Here is a 13,342-nt window from a genome sequence, read left to right on the forward strand (position 1 = left end):
GTCAACATTATTTGCTAATGGTTGTTCTAAGATTGGGTATTACTTTGCATGCACTATTAGCGAACTATTTGTATTTCATTGAGAAATACACCCTGCACACTTTAATACGGGTTTATATACATAAAGACGAACGAGGTGCAGGTGTGTGCAGATGTGGTTCCAAACACAGCCCTCCCTCTGTACGTGGCGCGCGTTCCGTGACATCACATTATAGGGCCACACTGACCACGTTGATTGGGTAGAAAGAAACACTTCTAGTTTTATATGCCTGCACCTGTGACACTGCATAGCGTTTGAGCGAGACACAGCAGAACACTGCCACAACATAATCCCCACTAAGCGCTCGCTCCTTGGAGGAGCATTCCTTGCTCTTGGGAAATGGGAAATATAGTTCTTTGTGTTTTGTTGTTCGGTTTTGTACTGCCGACTCTGAGCGGTGAGTCATACATTTGATAAACGTCAATCTAGTGAATCTATTTAAATCTAATACATTTAAGTTGAATGATGTAGGATAATGCTCTAAAACCGAAAGTATCTAGATAATTTTGTATGTCTACGATTACAAAAAACTTACTAATGTAATTACTCTACGTGATATGAATGTAACTATGGATTACGAGGCGCAAAGTCCGAAGAGGAAATCTTCCTTGTTTATTTGATATGGGAGTTATTTATGGTCGTGGCTATATGCTAAGTGGCTTTGTAAGTGGAAAAAGCAAAATGACCTCTAGATTGTATATTGCGTATCATTCAACACACCGCACTTCGTAGAAGGCTTTACTCTGTTTTAATTTTAAGTTTATTTTATTTAGGGGAAACCTTTTTTTTTTAAATAGAGAATACAATAACTATAGATCTATGGAATAATGGAAATTGCATAATCTGAAATGGGCCTTAACACTTAATTTGTCTTAATGTGCTCATTATATTTCACTGGGAGGGTGGACTGTACTCTTACAGCCCAATAGAAATCTGGTTAATAACGTCAGTATATAATTGTGACGCTGGCGGCACGAAAGAAGCTAGAGACGAAGTTGAGCTAACGTGCTCTTTATTATCTATGACAAACAATGTAAGCGGTAAAGTAATCCGCAGGCGTCCTATGAACGCCGAGTCCCAAAATACACCGAGGGAGCTCCGTAGTATGGAATGCCCCTAATGCACAGCGTTGTGATTCGAGGACTGCGGGTGCATGAATAGGCAGACACCATGATGAGGAGTAGGTGTCTCCAATCAGTAAACAGGTGGTTGAGAACGACGTAGACAAACGGTACGGCCCCCGTCTGACGTGGACGTGTCTTTCTTTAAATTTTTAACGAGCAGTACGTGGTCCTAATGTTGTAACATGACCCTAACGCAGTAGTGCAGTAATGGAATGCCAGTAAGGAAATGAGAAACAATGTAAAGTGAAAATGCCAGATTACCCTGAGAGCTGAAACCTAGGGTGAGACTCTCGCCCCACCTGTAGAGAAGCTTAAGAATGGTGAAATCAAAGTGGTAATAAAAAATCAAATTATTGAAAGTTTAGAGAATATTTAGGTTGTGGTATGTATTTATAACCTGTTAACATGTTTAAAGGTGAGCGGTAAGGAGGCGGACGCATGGGCGGAGAAGAGCGAGATTTATTATGGGCAAATCCAGAATCGGAGTCGTTGTAGCAGTCCAGGGTCATATTACCAACACGGAGAGTAGGGGGATACATAATTACAAAACAAGGGCTAGAATAAACGAAGGCAAACAGGAGTATCGGGCTATAACAAGACGCTAGGAAAACTCTGGGCTAAGAAACACATAGGCACGGAGTACAAATTTAACACAATGATTCAAAATTATATGTACGCACAGAATCAAGAAACATACACAACAAACAGCAACCACACAGGCCTCAATACAGGGTTTAAATACATGAATTTAACGAGGGACAGGTGTTGAAAATTAAACGACGGTCGGAGAAAACGAAACTACGGAATGGCGCTAAGGGACACAGGACAGGGAAAACACGGAAGATGGGAGGGACTGATCATGACGACATGTATTTTGCGTAAAGGGAGAAAATGATTGTCTAAACAGGAAAAGAAATAAATGTCAAGGCATTAAACCATAATAACTGTATTCAAAAGAATATACATTTAATTCTATACAACTTTGTTTCGTGCTGGCCATCTTACCTAGTGAAGGTGATTTTAGCTAATATTTAGTTAATAACACATACTGTAACATTTATTCTAACACAAAATTGAACACCTTAAGTAACATACACCAGTGCAATATACAGTATACCAGTTAATTATCTTAAAGTTGCATTAAACACAGTTGACTATTGGTTAGTTTCATGCTGATAATTTTTCTTATGGGTTTTTAATTTCTATGTTATTTTTAGGGAAAAAAAAGTAAAATAATTTCACTGTTGATGGTGGAATAGTGAGCCTTTACTTTCAATTAACATTTAATTATTTTTTTTTTTACATTTAATAGTGAGCCTTTACTTTCAATTAACATTTAATCTTTTTTTACATTTAATAGTGAGCCTTTACTTTCAATTAACATTTTAATCTTTTTTACATTTAATTTTAGTTTACTAAAATGTTTTGGATTTTCTTTTAAACTTACCATGGCGCTACCCTCTCAGCTAAACTGATTCCTGAGTTGCTGTTACAATATTATATTGTGTAAATAAACACCAATGAAACTATTGGTATTGCTATTTGGTACCACTAATTACAGTTGGAGTTGGTCTAAATAATCAACAAGCAAAAACTGATCCTTCTCCAGAGCTATGGGCAGCACTGTTCTGTCTTAACTTTTTATTTTTTTTGTTGACTTAGAATATAACAGTAAATCTGTTAGATAAGAAATTCCTCTTTACTATGCTCAGTATGTCTACTTGTCGATCAGTGAACTTTTGTGAACAGACAGGAGTGTTATGAAGTATTTTAGAACTCAGTAACATTGCTTATGCTAGATCAGAAGTAATCCCTAAATTATTTTGTGATTTTTTTTTTTTTTTCTTTTCAAAATATGTATGACAAGTGCTGATAACCTGTCTTGTCCATGGAACTCACGATGAATAGATTTTGTTCCTTCTGTTCATCATTCACAGACAAGCATTCCCTGTATTACATCTACACGGCCCTCTCCAAGCCTATCACTCTGCCCGGGATCTATGAGTTCACTGCTCTGGGTCTGCTAGATGACAGGAAGCTTGATTACTTCAACAGCCAGAACCAGACTAAGGTTCCTATGCAGGACTGGATGAGAGAGAAGATGCAGGCAGATTACTGGGACAAAGGCACCCAGTCCCGCAGGAGCAAACAGCAGTGGTTTAAGGTCAATGTGGACATTCTGACGAAGCGCATGAATCACAGCAAGTCTGGTTAGTACATTATCAATCATAATAAAATATAGATGTTATCCAGTGATCCTGGGTGTTTTGTGCTAATAAATGTGATGGTCTTTGTTGTCTTGATACATAATGAATTTCAGACCTTCATGTTCTGCAATGGAGGCATGGCTGTGAGATTAAAGAAGACTCGGGTAGAATACAATTTCTGAAAGGTATAGATGAGTACAGCTATGATGGCCAAGAGTTCCTCTCCTTCGACAGTTCAAACAGTCGCTGGATCGCTCCGGTACAAGCTGCTGAACCTACCAAAAGGAAATGGGATGATGTGTCCATCCTGAACCAGTACACCAAGGGTTACCTGGAGAAAGAGTGTGTGGACTGGCTCACCAAGTTCATGGATTATGGAAAGGAATCACTGAGAAAACACAGTAAGCACCACAAATTTTTCATTTTCTTTTAACATCTGAACTACATTAAGTTCAGGTTATGAAAAGAATAAGTTCATCCTGTATTATTGATAACATATTTAAAACTACCATATATTGGTGTAGAATGTCAATATTTGTTGTTTTTTTAAATTGAAAAGAATTACACACATGCTAGAAATGGCATCCATCATGACTATGTGTAAAAGCATGACATGTTATCATGGCCCGTTACCATGGCCCGTTACCATACAATGGTAACATAACACATTAGCTTCTTTAACAGGTTTTTTTTAATAGACTCCTGAATCCTGAGTGAATGTTACCTTTTGAATTGACATGATCTTTCTCATCTGGCTGTAGTGCTGTTTTACAGTTCTGTGTCTGGAGCCTGAGTAGAGTAGTGGTACTGCGGTATTCATGTGAGCTACAATAATCTGGTAATGTTAAAATATCTAATAAATATCTGTTTTGTGTTTTTTCTTTAGCTCCACCGGCTGTTTATGCATTTGCGAAGAAATCTGTGACTGACTCCAACAAACTGACCCTGACCTGCCTGGCTACAGGCTTCTACCCTAAAGATGTGACGATGAATGTGAGGAAGTATCGCACCTCCCTGCCTGAAGATCTGCTAACGTCTTCAGGAGTCAGACCCAATGATGATGACACCTACCAGCTGAGGAAGAGTGTGGACATCCTGGAGAGTGAAAAAGCAGATTATGACTGTTATGTCCGCCACAGCAGTCTCATAGATCCAGTAATTACCAAATGGGGTAAATAGTGTTGATGTGTTGAGAATCATTTTACTAACACTTATAATGAAAAACACAATTCAATAGTTTGTTAAAATGTTCAGTAATGTATAAAAAGCAATAATGAGAAGTAAAATTATTTTAAATTTAGAAATGTAATGTTTGACAGTGGAGAATATGGCACCTTTAATTTGATTATTTGTTGTTTTTGTAGATGGAAAATGTAATGACTGTTCAGGAGAGAAAATCCAGAGTGCTATTATTGGAGGAATGGTTGGAGTTTTGCTCACACTGGCTGTGGTTGGTGTGATCATCTGTATCCTTAAATGTAGAAGTGAGTAGAACAAGATAATTACAGATGCTCTCTACTCCCTCGAGAGTTTTATGTATAATACTGTACTAATTTCACGGCAGAAAGAGTACATTTCACACTTGAATACCATATAGTGTGTGCTTAGAAGACTAGCTCAACTCAGTGTATTGAAAATAATGTTGAGATTTAATTTAGTTTCTCATGGCTTTCTCAGACAAAAATGGGTCCAAAGCTCCTCATCGATATCAGCCACCAAATGATGGTAAGTGGAGTTTATGATAAACTTTACAAAATATCTTGGCCTGTGTCACCAGAAGCAGATTGAGCCTTTGACCAGATTACCACGTACACCTGGAGCTGCATTTCCAAGTGTCACCTTTTCTGTGTGTCCTACCTCACTGTCAGTACTGATTCTGACTATGACAATATTCTGAATTTAAAAACATCAATTTGATTTCTTTGGCATTAATGGATTGCTGTGCATTGTAAATTAGCTGTGTTGTCTTTGTCTTTTTCCCGTCTCTTTATTTTATATTTAAAACATTTTGGGTTTTCTAGATTCCTTATTTTGATCTTTAATTTTTTATGTCAGTGACTTCTCCTCCAGTTCCTCCTTCAGGTCCTGCAGCTGCTGTGACTGTTACATCTGGCCCCACTAATAATATCACATATTTAAAACATTTAGGGTGTGCACTGTGCACTGTAGCTTAGTTGTGCTGTCATCATATTATTTTTCCTTTTCTTATTTTAAAGATTCCTTATTTTGATATGTAATCTTTACTTTACTCCCAAATTCTCATTAAGGTTCTAAAGGTCCTGTGCTTACCGATTCTGACTCTGGTAATGATATTACAATATTTAAAACCATTCACATTTTGTTTCCCTTGGAATTAGTCAACTCCTGTGCACTGTATCTTAGCTGTGTCATCCTCTTCCTCTCTTGCAGGAAAGGGAAGCAGTGGCAGCTCTCCCAGTGGCAGCACTGGTGGATCTCCCAGTGGCAGCGCTGGTGGATCTCCCAGTGGCAGCGCTGGTGGATCGCCCAGTGGCAGCGCTGGTGGATCTCCCAGTGGCAGCGCTGGTGGATCTCCCAGTGGCAGCGCTGGTGGATCGCCCAGTGGCAGCGCTGAAATTATTACATCAAACTCATTCTGCACCTGACTCTGTTAGGTTAATATTTATCCTGGGTAACAGTATGAACTCAATTTCCTATAAAACTGTTTAGAATATTTTAATCTCAAATTTCAATGATGGTACACTGTTCTGTCGGTAAATCACTATTAATGATGATGTATATTAATTATAATGTACATTTTGCAAAGCATTGTATAAGGTTCTTAGGACAGTTAAAGGGTTAGGGAAATGTGGCCCATCTGAATCAGGCAGTGTAACGCATGGAGGCTAAGCAGGATGCAGGGACCAGTCGCGTGAAACAGAATGACACGTTTATTAAGACACGAAACAAAGACGACTTAGCACATTGACTGACGTAAGGTTAAACACCAACATATTGTTTACTTTTTATTTCATATTTCATAGTTTTTATATATGCGTAAATGAGGAACATAACACATGGGGGGAGGCTTGGCCACACACACGCACGCAGGGAGACATCTAGGAAGAAACGGTTGTAACGTGACAGGCACAGAATGTTTAAATTAGATTTAATCTTATTTTAATTTATATGAAAACTGACTTTTTGCACACATAAAACAAACTAATGAAAATAACCTCACCACTTACCTTAGGTTACTCAGCTCAACTATGGCAGAAGAATCACTATCATTATAGACGGTATATTGTAGATGTTTTTAGTCTTTGTGTAAAGAAACAGTGGTGGATTAAAAGTTTAATAATGCTTTGGTTCCTGTATTTCAGATGGACTTCAAATGGAAGTGTGACTTTCTATCAGTTTGCAGTCCAACTGAAAATCTGTCTGGATTCCTTCTATCCTCTGATGTGTTGTTTACAGTGTGGATTCCTGAATAAAGACCCACACTAGAAACTATTAGGGCAACGCAATGCATAAGTTAGTGAAAAAGTGTTTAGAAATATCAATGAATGATTACCTATGTCGAATCTTTAATGGGGCTACTTTTGTGGAGGAAAAGTTTAATATTTTTGAATGTCAGATGCAAATATAAATATGTAAACAAGGTGGAAGTCTGTGAAACTTGCAGTAATTACATCACATTATGCACTGTAATGGTTTTAATTACCTCTCCACAGTATGACTATAAGATATTTGTATGTCTTTATGGTTTGAAGGCGTCTCTACTCTTCACTGTTTTTCTGATTTGAAACATGGAATATTTTTAGGAAGTCTTAATATGCCTTATATGACTAAATACCAAATATGTTAAATAGAAAGGACGGATATGTTTAGATGAGCCTATTCTAATATGTAATGTATTATAGTGATTAAGTGACCGTGTCAAACAAAAAGAAAGAAATAAAGAATCAGTATTTTTTACGTTCGTCCCTTGGCGTGCGTAGCCTGAGCTTCATCTCCGTCGCAACATTAACCTGCAGCATCTGCTCAGAAACTGATGATGTTCGCTGTATTATTCTTCTATTGGCTGAGCACGTTTCCTCAAAACAGTCTGACAACGGAGGAAGTTAACGCCGAAGAGTAAATCGGTCGAAAAAATAGCTTTCTTTCAACCTAAAACCGTGTAAAAATAACCGATTTAAACAAAGATGGCTAAATTGATACTTAAATGGCTACTGGTTTGCATTTTATTAACGTCTGAAGTTGTTCTGCCAGCGTTGGGCGGTAAGTTCTTGAGGAAATAGAGGTTAGCTAACCTATCTGCGCCATAGTCGAAAACGAAAGTAATAAATGTAAAAGTCAACAATAAAGAAGATGTACAACTCATTTGATTAAAATGGCCAATTTTAATGTGTTAAGTTTTAAACAAACGTTCTTTGACTACTTTTTTTATTATTTAAAAACGTTAATATACAGTCGCATGGACTTGCAACGGCACGCTGTCCTCGTATTTCAAACAATTTAAGGACGTTTTAATAAGATGAAGTTTATCTTATTTTACTATTGTAAATTAGACTACGTGTCGAACTGTTTTTAAAGAGTTGTAACTTTAACTGATGATATATGGCGTTTTCTACCCGTGCTTCTCAAGGCCCAGAACTAAGTAACGGACTCCATTTGAGAAGGACGCCAGTTGCTGCATAAACAAAGTAGCGAACCGATTCGTTCTTGTGAAAAGATATTTGCGCGAAGGAACTTTAACAATTCATACATTAATATTATTGGGATACACTGGACATTGTTTACTCCATCAGTTCTGGTAAACGTGCACATATTATGTCATTACGTAGCCTGTGTATAAAAGGGTCTATTTGTTGCTCAGGCAAAGAAAAAAACGTAACGTATCCAACATACAAATATACAAAGAGATTATTTGATAGAGAGTGGGGTTCCATATTTATCAGTTAATTAGGTATTTGTAAATTAATTCTCCTCACGTCTTTTTTTCACAGACAAACACTCTCTGTATTACATCTACACGGCCCTCTCCAAGCCTATCACTCTGCCCGGGATCTATGAGTTTACTGCTCTGGGTCTGCTAGATGACAGGGAGCTTGATTACTTCAACAGCCAGAACCAGACTAAGGTTCCTATGCAGGACTGGATGAGAGAGAAGATGCAGGCAGATTACTGGGACAAAGGCACCCAGTCCCGCAGGAGCAAACAGCAGTGGTTTAAGGTCAATGTGGACATTCTGACGAAGCGCATGAATCACAGCAAGTCTGGTTAGTACATTATCAATCATAATAAAATATAGATGTTATCCAGTGATCCTGGATGTTTTGTGCTAATAAATGTGATGGTCTTTGTTGTCTTGATACATAATGAATTTCAGACCTTCATGTTCTGCAATGGAGGCATGGCTGTGAGATTAAAGAAGACTCGGATGGAATACAATTTCTGAAAGGTATAGATGAGTACAGCTATGATGGCCAAGAGTTCCTCTCCTTCGACAGTTCAAACAGTCGCTGGATCGCTCCGGTACAAGCTGCTGAACCTACCAAAAGGAAATGGGATGATGTGTCCATCCTGAACCAGTACACCAAGGGTTACCTGGAGAAAGAGTGTGTGGACTGGCTCACCAAGTTCATGGATTATGGAAAGGAATCACTGAGAAAACACAGTAAGCACCACAAATCCTTCATTTTCTTTTAACATCTGAACTACATTAAGTTCAGGTTATGAAAAGAGTAAGTTCATCCTGTATTATTGATAACATATTTAAAACTACCATATATTGGTGTAGAATGTCAATATTTATGTTGTTTTTTTTAATTGAAAAGAATTACACACATGCTAGAAATGGCATCCATCATGACTATGTGTAAAAGCATGACATGTTATCATGGCCCGTTACCATGGCTCGTTACCATACAATGGTAACATAACACATTAGCTTCTTTAACAGGTTTTTTTAATAGACTCCTGAATCCTGAGTGAATGTTACCTTTTGAATTGACATGATCTTTCTCATCTGGCTGTAGTGCTGTTTTACAGTTCTGTGTCTGGAGCCTGAGTAGAGTAGTGGTACTGCGGTATTCATGTGAGCTACAATAATCTGGTAATGTTAAAATATCTAATAAATATCTGTTTTGTGTTTTTTCTTTAGCTCCACCGGCTGTTTATGCATTTGCGAAGAAATCTGTGACTGACTCCAACAAACTGACCCTGACCTGCCTGGCTACAGGCTTCTACCCTAAAGATGTGACGATGAATGTGAGGAAGTATCGCACCTCCCTGCCTGAAGATCTGCTAACGTCTTCAGGAGTCAGACCCAATGATGATGACACCTACCAGCTGAGGAAGAGTGTGGACATCCTGGAGAGTGAAAAAGCAGATTATGACTGTTATGTCCACCACAGCAGTCTCACAGAACCAGTAATTACCAAATGGGGTAAATAGTGTTGATGTGTTGAGAATCATTTTACTAACACTTATAATGAAAAACACAATTCAATAGTTTGTTAAAATGTTCAGTAATGTATAAAAAGCAATAATGAGAAGTAAAATTATTTTAAATTTAGAAATGTAATGTTTGACAGTGGAGAATATGGCACCTTTAATTTGATTATTTGTTGTTTTTGTAGATGGAAAATGTAATGACTGTTCAGGAGAGAAAATCCAGAGTGCTATTATTGGAGGAGTGTTTGGAGTTTTGCTCACACTGGCTGTGGTTGGTGTGATCATCCATATCCTTAAATGTAGAAGTGAGTAGAACAAGATAATTACAGATGCTCTCTACTCCCTCGAGAGTTTTATGTATAATACTATACTAATTTCACGGCAGAAAGAGTACATTTCACACTTGAATACCATATAGTGTGTGCTTAGAAGACTAGCTCAACTCAGTGTATTGAAAAGAATGTTGAGATTTAATTTAGTTTCTCATGGCTTTCTCAGACAAAAATGGGTCCAAAGCTTCTCCTCAATATCAGCCACCAAACAATGCTGTGCCTTGTAAATTAGCTGTGTTGTCTTTGTCTTTTTCCCCTCTCTTTATTTTATATTTAAAACATTTTGGGTTTTCTAGATTCCTTATTTTGAGCTTTAATTTTTTATTTCAGTGACTTCTCCTCCAGTTCCTGAAATCCCTTGTCTTTGAGCTAAGAAGTCAAAATCCTGATGAATCCTCTTTTGCTTTTCAGACTAAAGATTTAATTTAGTTTTTCATGGCTTTCTCAGACAAAGATGTGTCCAAAGGTCCTCATGGATCTCATACACCATATGTTGATAGAGTTGATAATATTCTATGATAATATTCTGAATTTAAAAACATCGATTTGATTTCTTTGGCATTAATGGATTGCTGTGCACTCTGTTAGCTGTGTTGTCTTTGTGTGTTTCCCCTCTCTTTATTTGAGTAATTTCTTATTTTGATAATTATTGATAATTGATTAATTGATAATTGATCATTATTTTGACCCCATTAATGATGTTCCATATTTAAAACATTTTGTGTTTTCTCGATTCCTTATTTTGATCTTTAATTTTTTATTTCAGTGACTTCTCCTCCAGTTCCTCCTTCAGGTCCTGCAGCTGCTGTGACTGTTACATCTGGCCCCACTAATAATATCACATATTTAAAACATTTAGGGTGTGCACTGTGCACTGTAGCTTAGTTGTGCTGTCATCATATTATTTTTCCTTTTCTTATTTCAAAGATTCCTTATTTTGATCTGTAATCTGTGTTTTAGTGCTCAATTGTCCTTCAGGATATAAATTCAGCAATGGCGGTTCTTCCTGATCAGCATTGATCTTAAATTCCCCTCCTGACTCTGGTAGGTTAACATTTTCCTGGATATAATTATGAACCCAGTTTCCTATACAACTGTTTTACATTGTTGTGATCTTAACCTTCAGTGACACTTTGTTTTGTTGGTAAGTCACTATTAATGATGTATATGAATTATAAGTGTAAATCTTGCAGTGTCCTACAAGGTTCTTTGTGTAGCAGAGCTGTTAAGGCCTGTGTGCATCATGCACTGAAAGTTTAAATTATAACTTGTCTTGTAGTATGATAGGAAAACTGACTTTTTGCACACGTAAAATTAACAAACTAACAAAAATAGGTTTCTTATGGTTACCCAGTGATTCTTCTGCCATAGTTTTATTATAATTATATATACAGACAGCCAAAACAAGAGGCAGATGCTATTCATATAAGAACAAACCATTACCCTGTCTAAAACTATCTGCCCTATCTAAAACACCTTCATTCTTCATTCTTTACAGCAGGATGAAGACACCATAACACCTGAGGACTTGGGTGATGATTTTTAGAGCATTTTCTGTTTAGTTGAATGGGTTATAAAGGCTGTTACTCAATGTTCAATGTTTCTTACATTAGATCTTTTAAGGCCAGGAGTGCACTGATTTCAGTTCAGCTTTTTTTGAATGTACACAACTCTCAGTGGCCCTTAATCATCAAAGGGAAAACAGATCTCACTATCAGGAATCTACTGAACACCTGATTGTGTTGTATGACACTGATAGTGAATGGTGATTTAAACCCAGATGATTAATCTTTATTTGTGTGGAAACAAGCACACATTCACCAGGTCCTTATGAATATGTATATTGCTGTCACAGCAATATACTATTGTCTATAGATATTATATTTGTGAATTTAATCATTTTAGTTACATTTGCTATATTTCATTGTGTGTGTATGTGTACATTTTCATCCAGCCTTCTGCAGCAGTGTGTGAATTTTGAGAAGTATTCATTCTGTGTTTTAAAAACACATTTAAACCAACAATCTGACCAGATGTGAGTTTGACTGTACAGACAAAGCAAAGATGAAGTTGAAGAATAGGAAAACTCTCTGTGAAATTTACAGTTAATGATCTGACTACACACAGCTTTGATGAATAAGGGCCAATGTCTTTCCTCCACCAACAGTGCCAGAGTCATCAGTGGCAAAGAGTGTTTTATATTTGATACATTCCTACTGTAAACCTTTTGTTTGTTGTTCATTTCAGTGGTTACTTTTTAGTGTTTGTTGCTGAGTGTGATTTGCATACTGCATTACGGAAATGCAATAGTTCATTATGAATGGTGACATCATATAATGCGAGGAGTTATAGAAGGATGCGGGTATGAGTTGCGTTAAACATAGACATACGTTTTATTTCACATATAACATACACATCGTAACACACAGGCTAATGGGGTTAAACACCAACACAAACATGTAAATGACAGACCTTTATACATGTATGATAATGACACAATGAGGAGCAGGTGTGAGACACAGGGAGGCCGTGGCCACACACACACACACACACACACGAGGAGACGTTTGGGGCACATCACACCATGTTACATGATGACATGTTTTGTCCTTTACACCATTTTCAAGTTTCTGTATTTAAATACCATTTATGCTTTCAAAATTTTAAATGTTTAAACCTCATTGAAAGAAGATGTCTATAGATATCATATGTGTGAATTTAATACATCTTATGCATTTCATTATTTGCTGTAGCAGCCATATTTAGGTTATCTTGTATTAATGTTTTATAAAAGGCTTGAATAACTTTATGCTGCCCTTCTCTTCTGCTCACTTGCCTGCAAATAACAACACGTCACTGAACAGTCTGGTGTGGATTCATTTCCCGGGTGATTTTTATTTGGTTTGTTGTCTATACGGATGTTTAAACTGGATTTTTGGTTGAACTATTCCTCTAATATGAGCTCAGACCTCCAACATTCTGTAGTAGTGTGTGGTTTTACACTCGGGTCTGGTGCAGTGGAGAGGTTTTTTCTTTTGAAAGTATTTCATGATGCACACAGCTTATGGTTTGCTCTTGTTGGATCATTTCATTAATAAAGGTTGTTCGTTAAACTCTCCTTGTGTCCCTGTGTAAATTAAAGTGCCCTAGAACTATGGTGATGAACTGGATTGTACAGGAGCAAAGTTCTAGAGGATTACATCATTATAATGTAGTTCTAGCA

The 13,342-nt window shown here is 37.1% G+C and overlaps 2 protein-coding genes across 9 annotated transcripts; both read left to right on the forward strand.

The window, feature by feature from the left end:
• The first annotated feature begins 277 nt into the window (after positions 1–277).
• On the forward strand, positions 278–7,311 carry LOC113583839 (major histocompatibility complex class I-related protein 1-like). Of its 3 annotated transcripts, XM_081711777.1 has the most exons (10): positions 278–436; positions 3,101–3,373; positions 3,484–3,771; positions 4,257–4,541; positions 4,735–4,854; positions 5,048–5,095; positions 5,638–5,673; positions 5,780–5,799; positions 5,848–6,020; positions 6,712–7,311. In XM_081711777.1, the coding sequence occupies exons 1-9, from the start codon at positions 379–381 to the stop codon at positions 5,992–5,994; spliced, it is 1,275 nt and encodes a 424-aa protein (XP_081567903.1). In that variant the 5' UTR covers positions 278–378; the 3' UTR covers positions 5,995–6,020; positions 6,712–7,311. The 3 variants fall into 3 exon arrangements, with proteins under 3 accessions (XP_081567903.1, XP_035379574.2, XP_035379575.2); XM_035523681.2 differs by having other exon boundaries at positions 5,780–6,020; XM_035523682.2 differs by having other exon boundaries at positions 5,780–6,003.
• A 102-nt stretch (positions 7,312–7,413) lies between these two features.
• LOC113583829 (class I histocompatibility antigen, F10 alpha chain-like) lies at positions 7,414–13,237 on the forward strand. 6 transcript variants are annotated; one of them, XM_081711779.1, is made up of 8 exons: positions 7,414–7,609; positions 8,338–8,610; positions 8,721–9,008; positions 9,495–9,779; positions 9,973–10,092; positions 10,886–10,912; positions 11,080–11,163; positions 11,618–13,237. In XM_081711779.1, the coding sequence occupies exons 1-7, from the start codon at positions 7,534–7,536 to the stop codon at positions 11,127–11,129; spliced, it is 1,119 nt and encodes a 372-aa protein (XP_081567905.1). In that variant the 5' UTR covers positions 7,414–7,533; the 3' UTR covers positions 11,130–11,163; positions 11,618–13,237. The 6 variants fall into 6 exon arrangements, with proteins under 6 accessions (XP_081567905.1, XP_081567906.1, XP_035379581.2 ...); XM_081711780.1 differs by having other exon boundaries at positions 11,621–13,237; XM_035523688.2 differs by lacking the exon at positions 10,886–10,912 and having other exon boundaries at positions 11,621–13,237.
• Positions 13,238–13,342: the final 105 nt, after the last annotated feature.

This window comes from Electrophorus electricus, chromosome 4, assembly GCF_041902795.1.
Source record: "Electrophorus electricus isolate QZ-2024a chromosome 4, ASM4190279v1, whole genome shotgun sequence".
NCBI lineage: Eukaryota > Metazoa > Chordata > Actinopteri > Gymnotiformes > Gymnotidae > Electrophorus > Electrophorus electricus.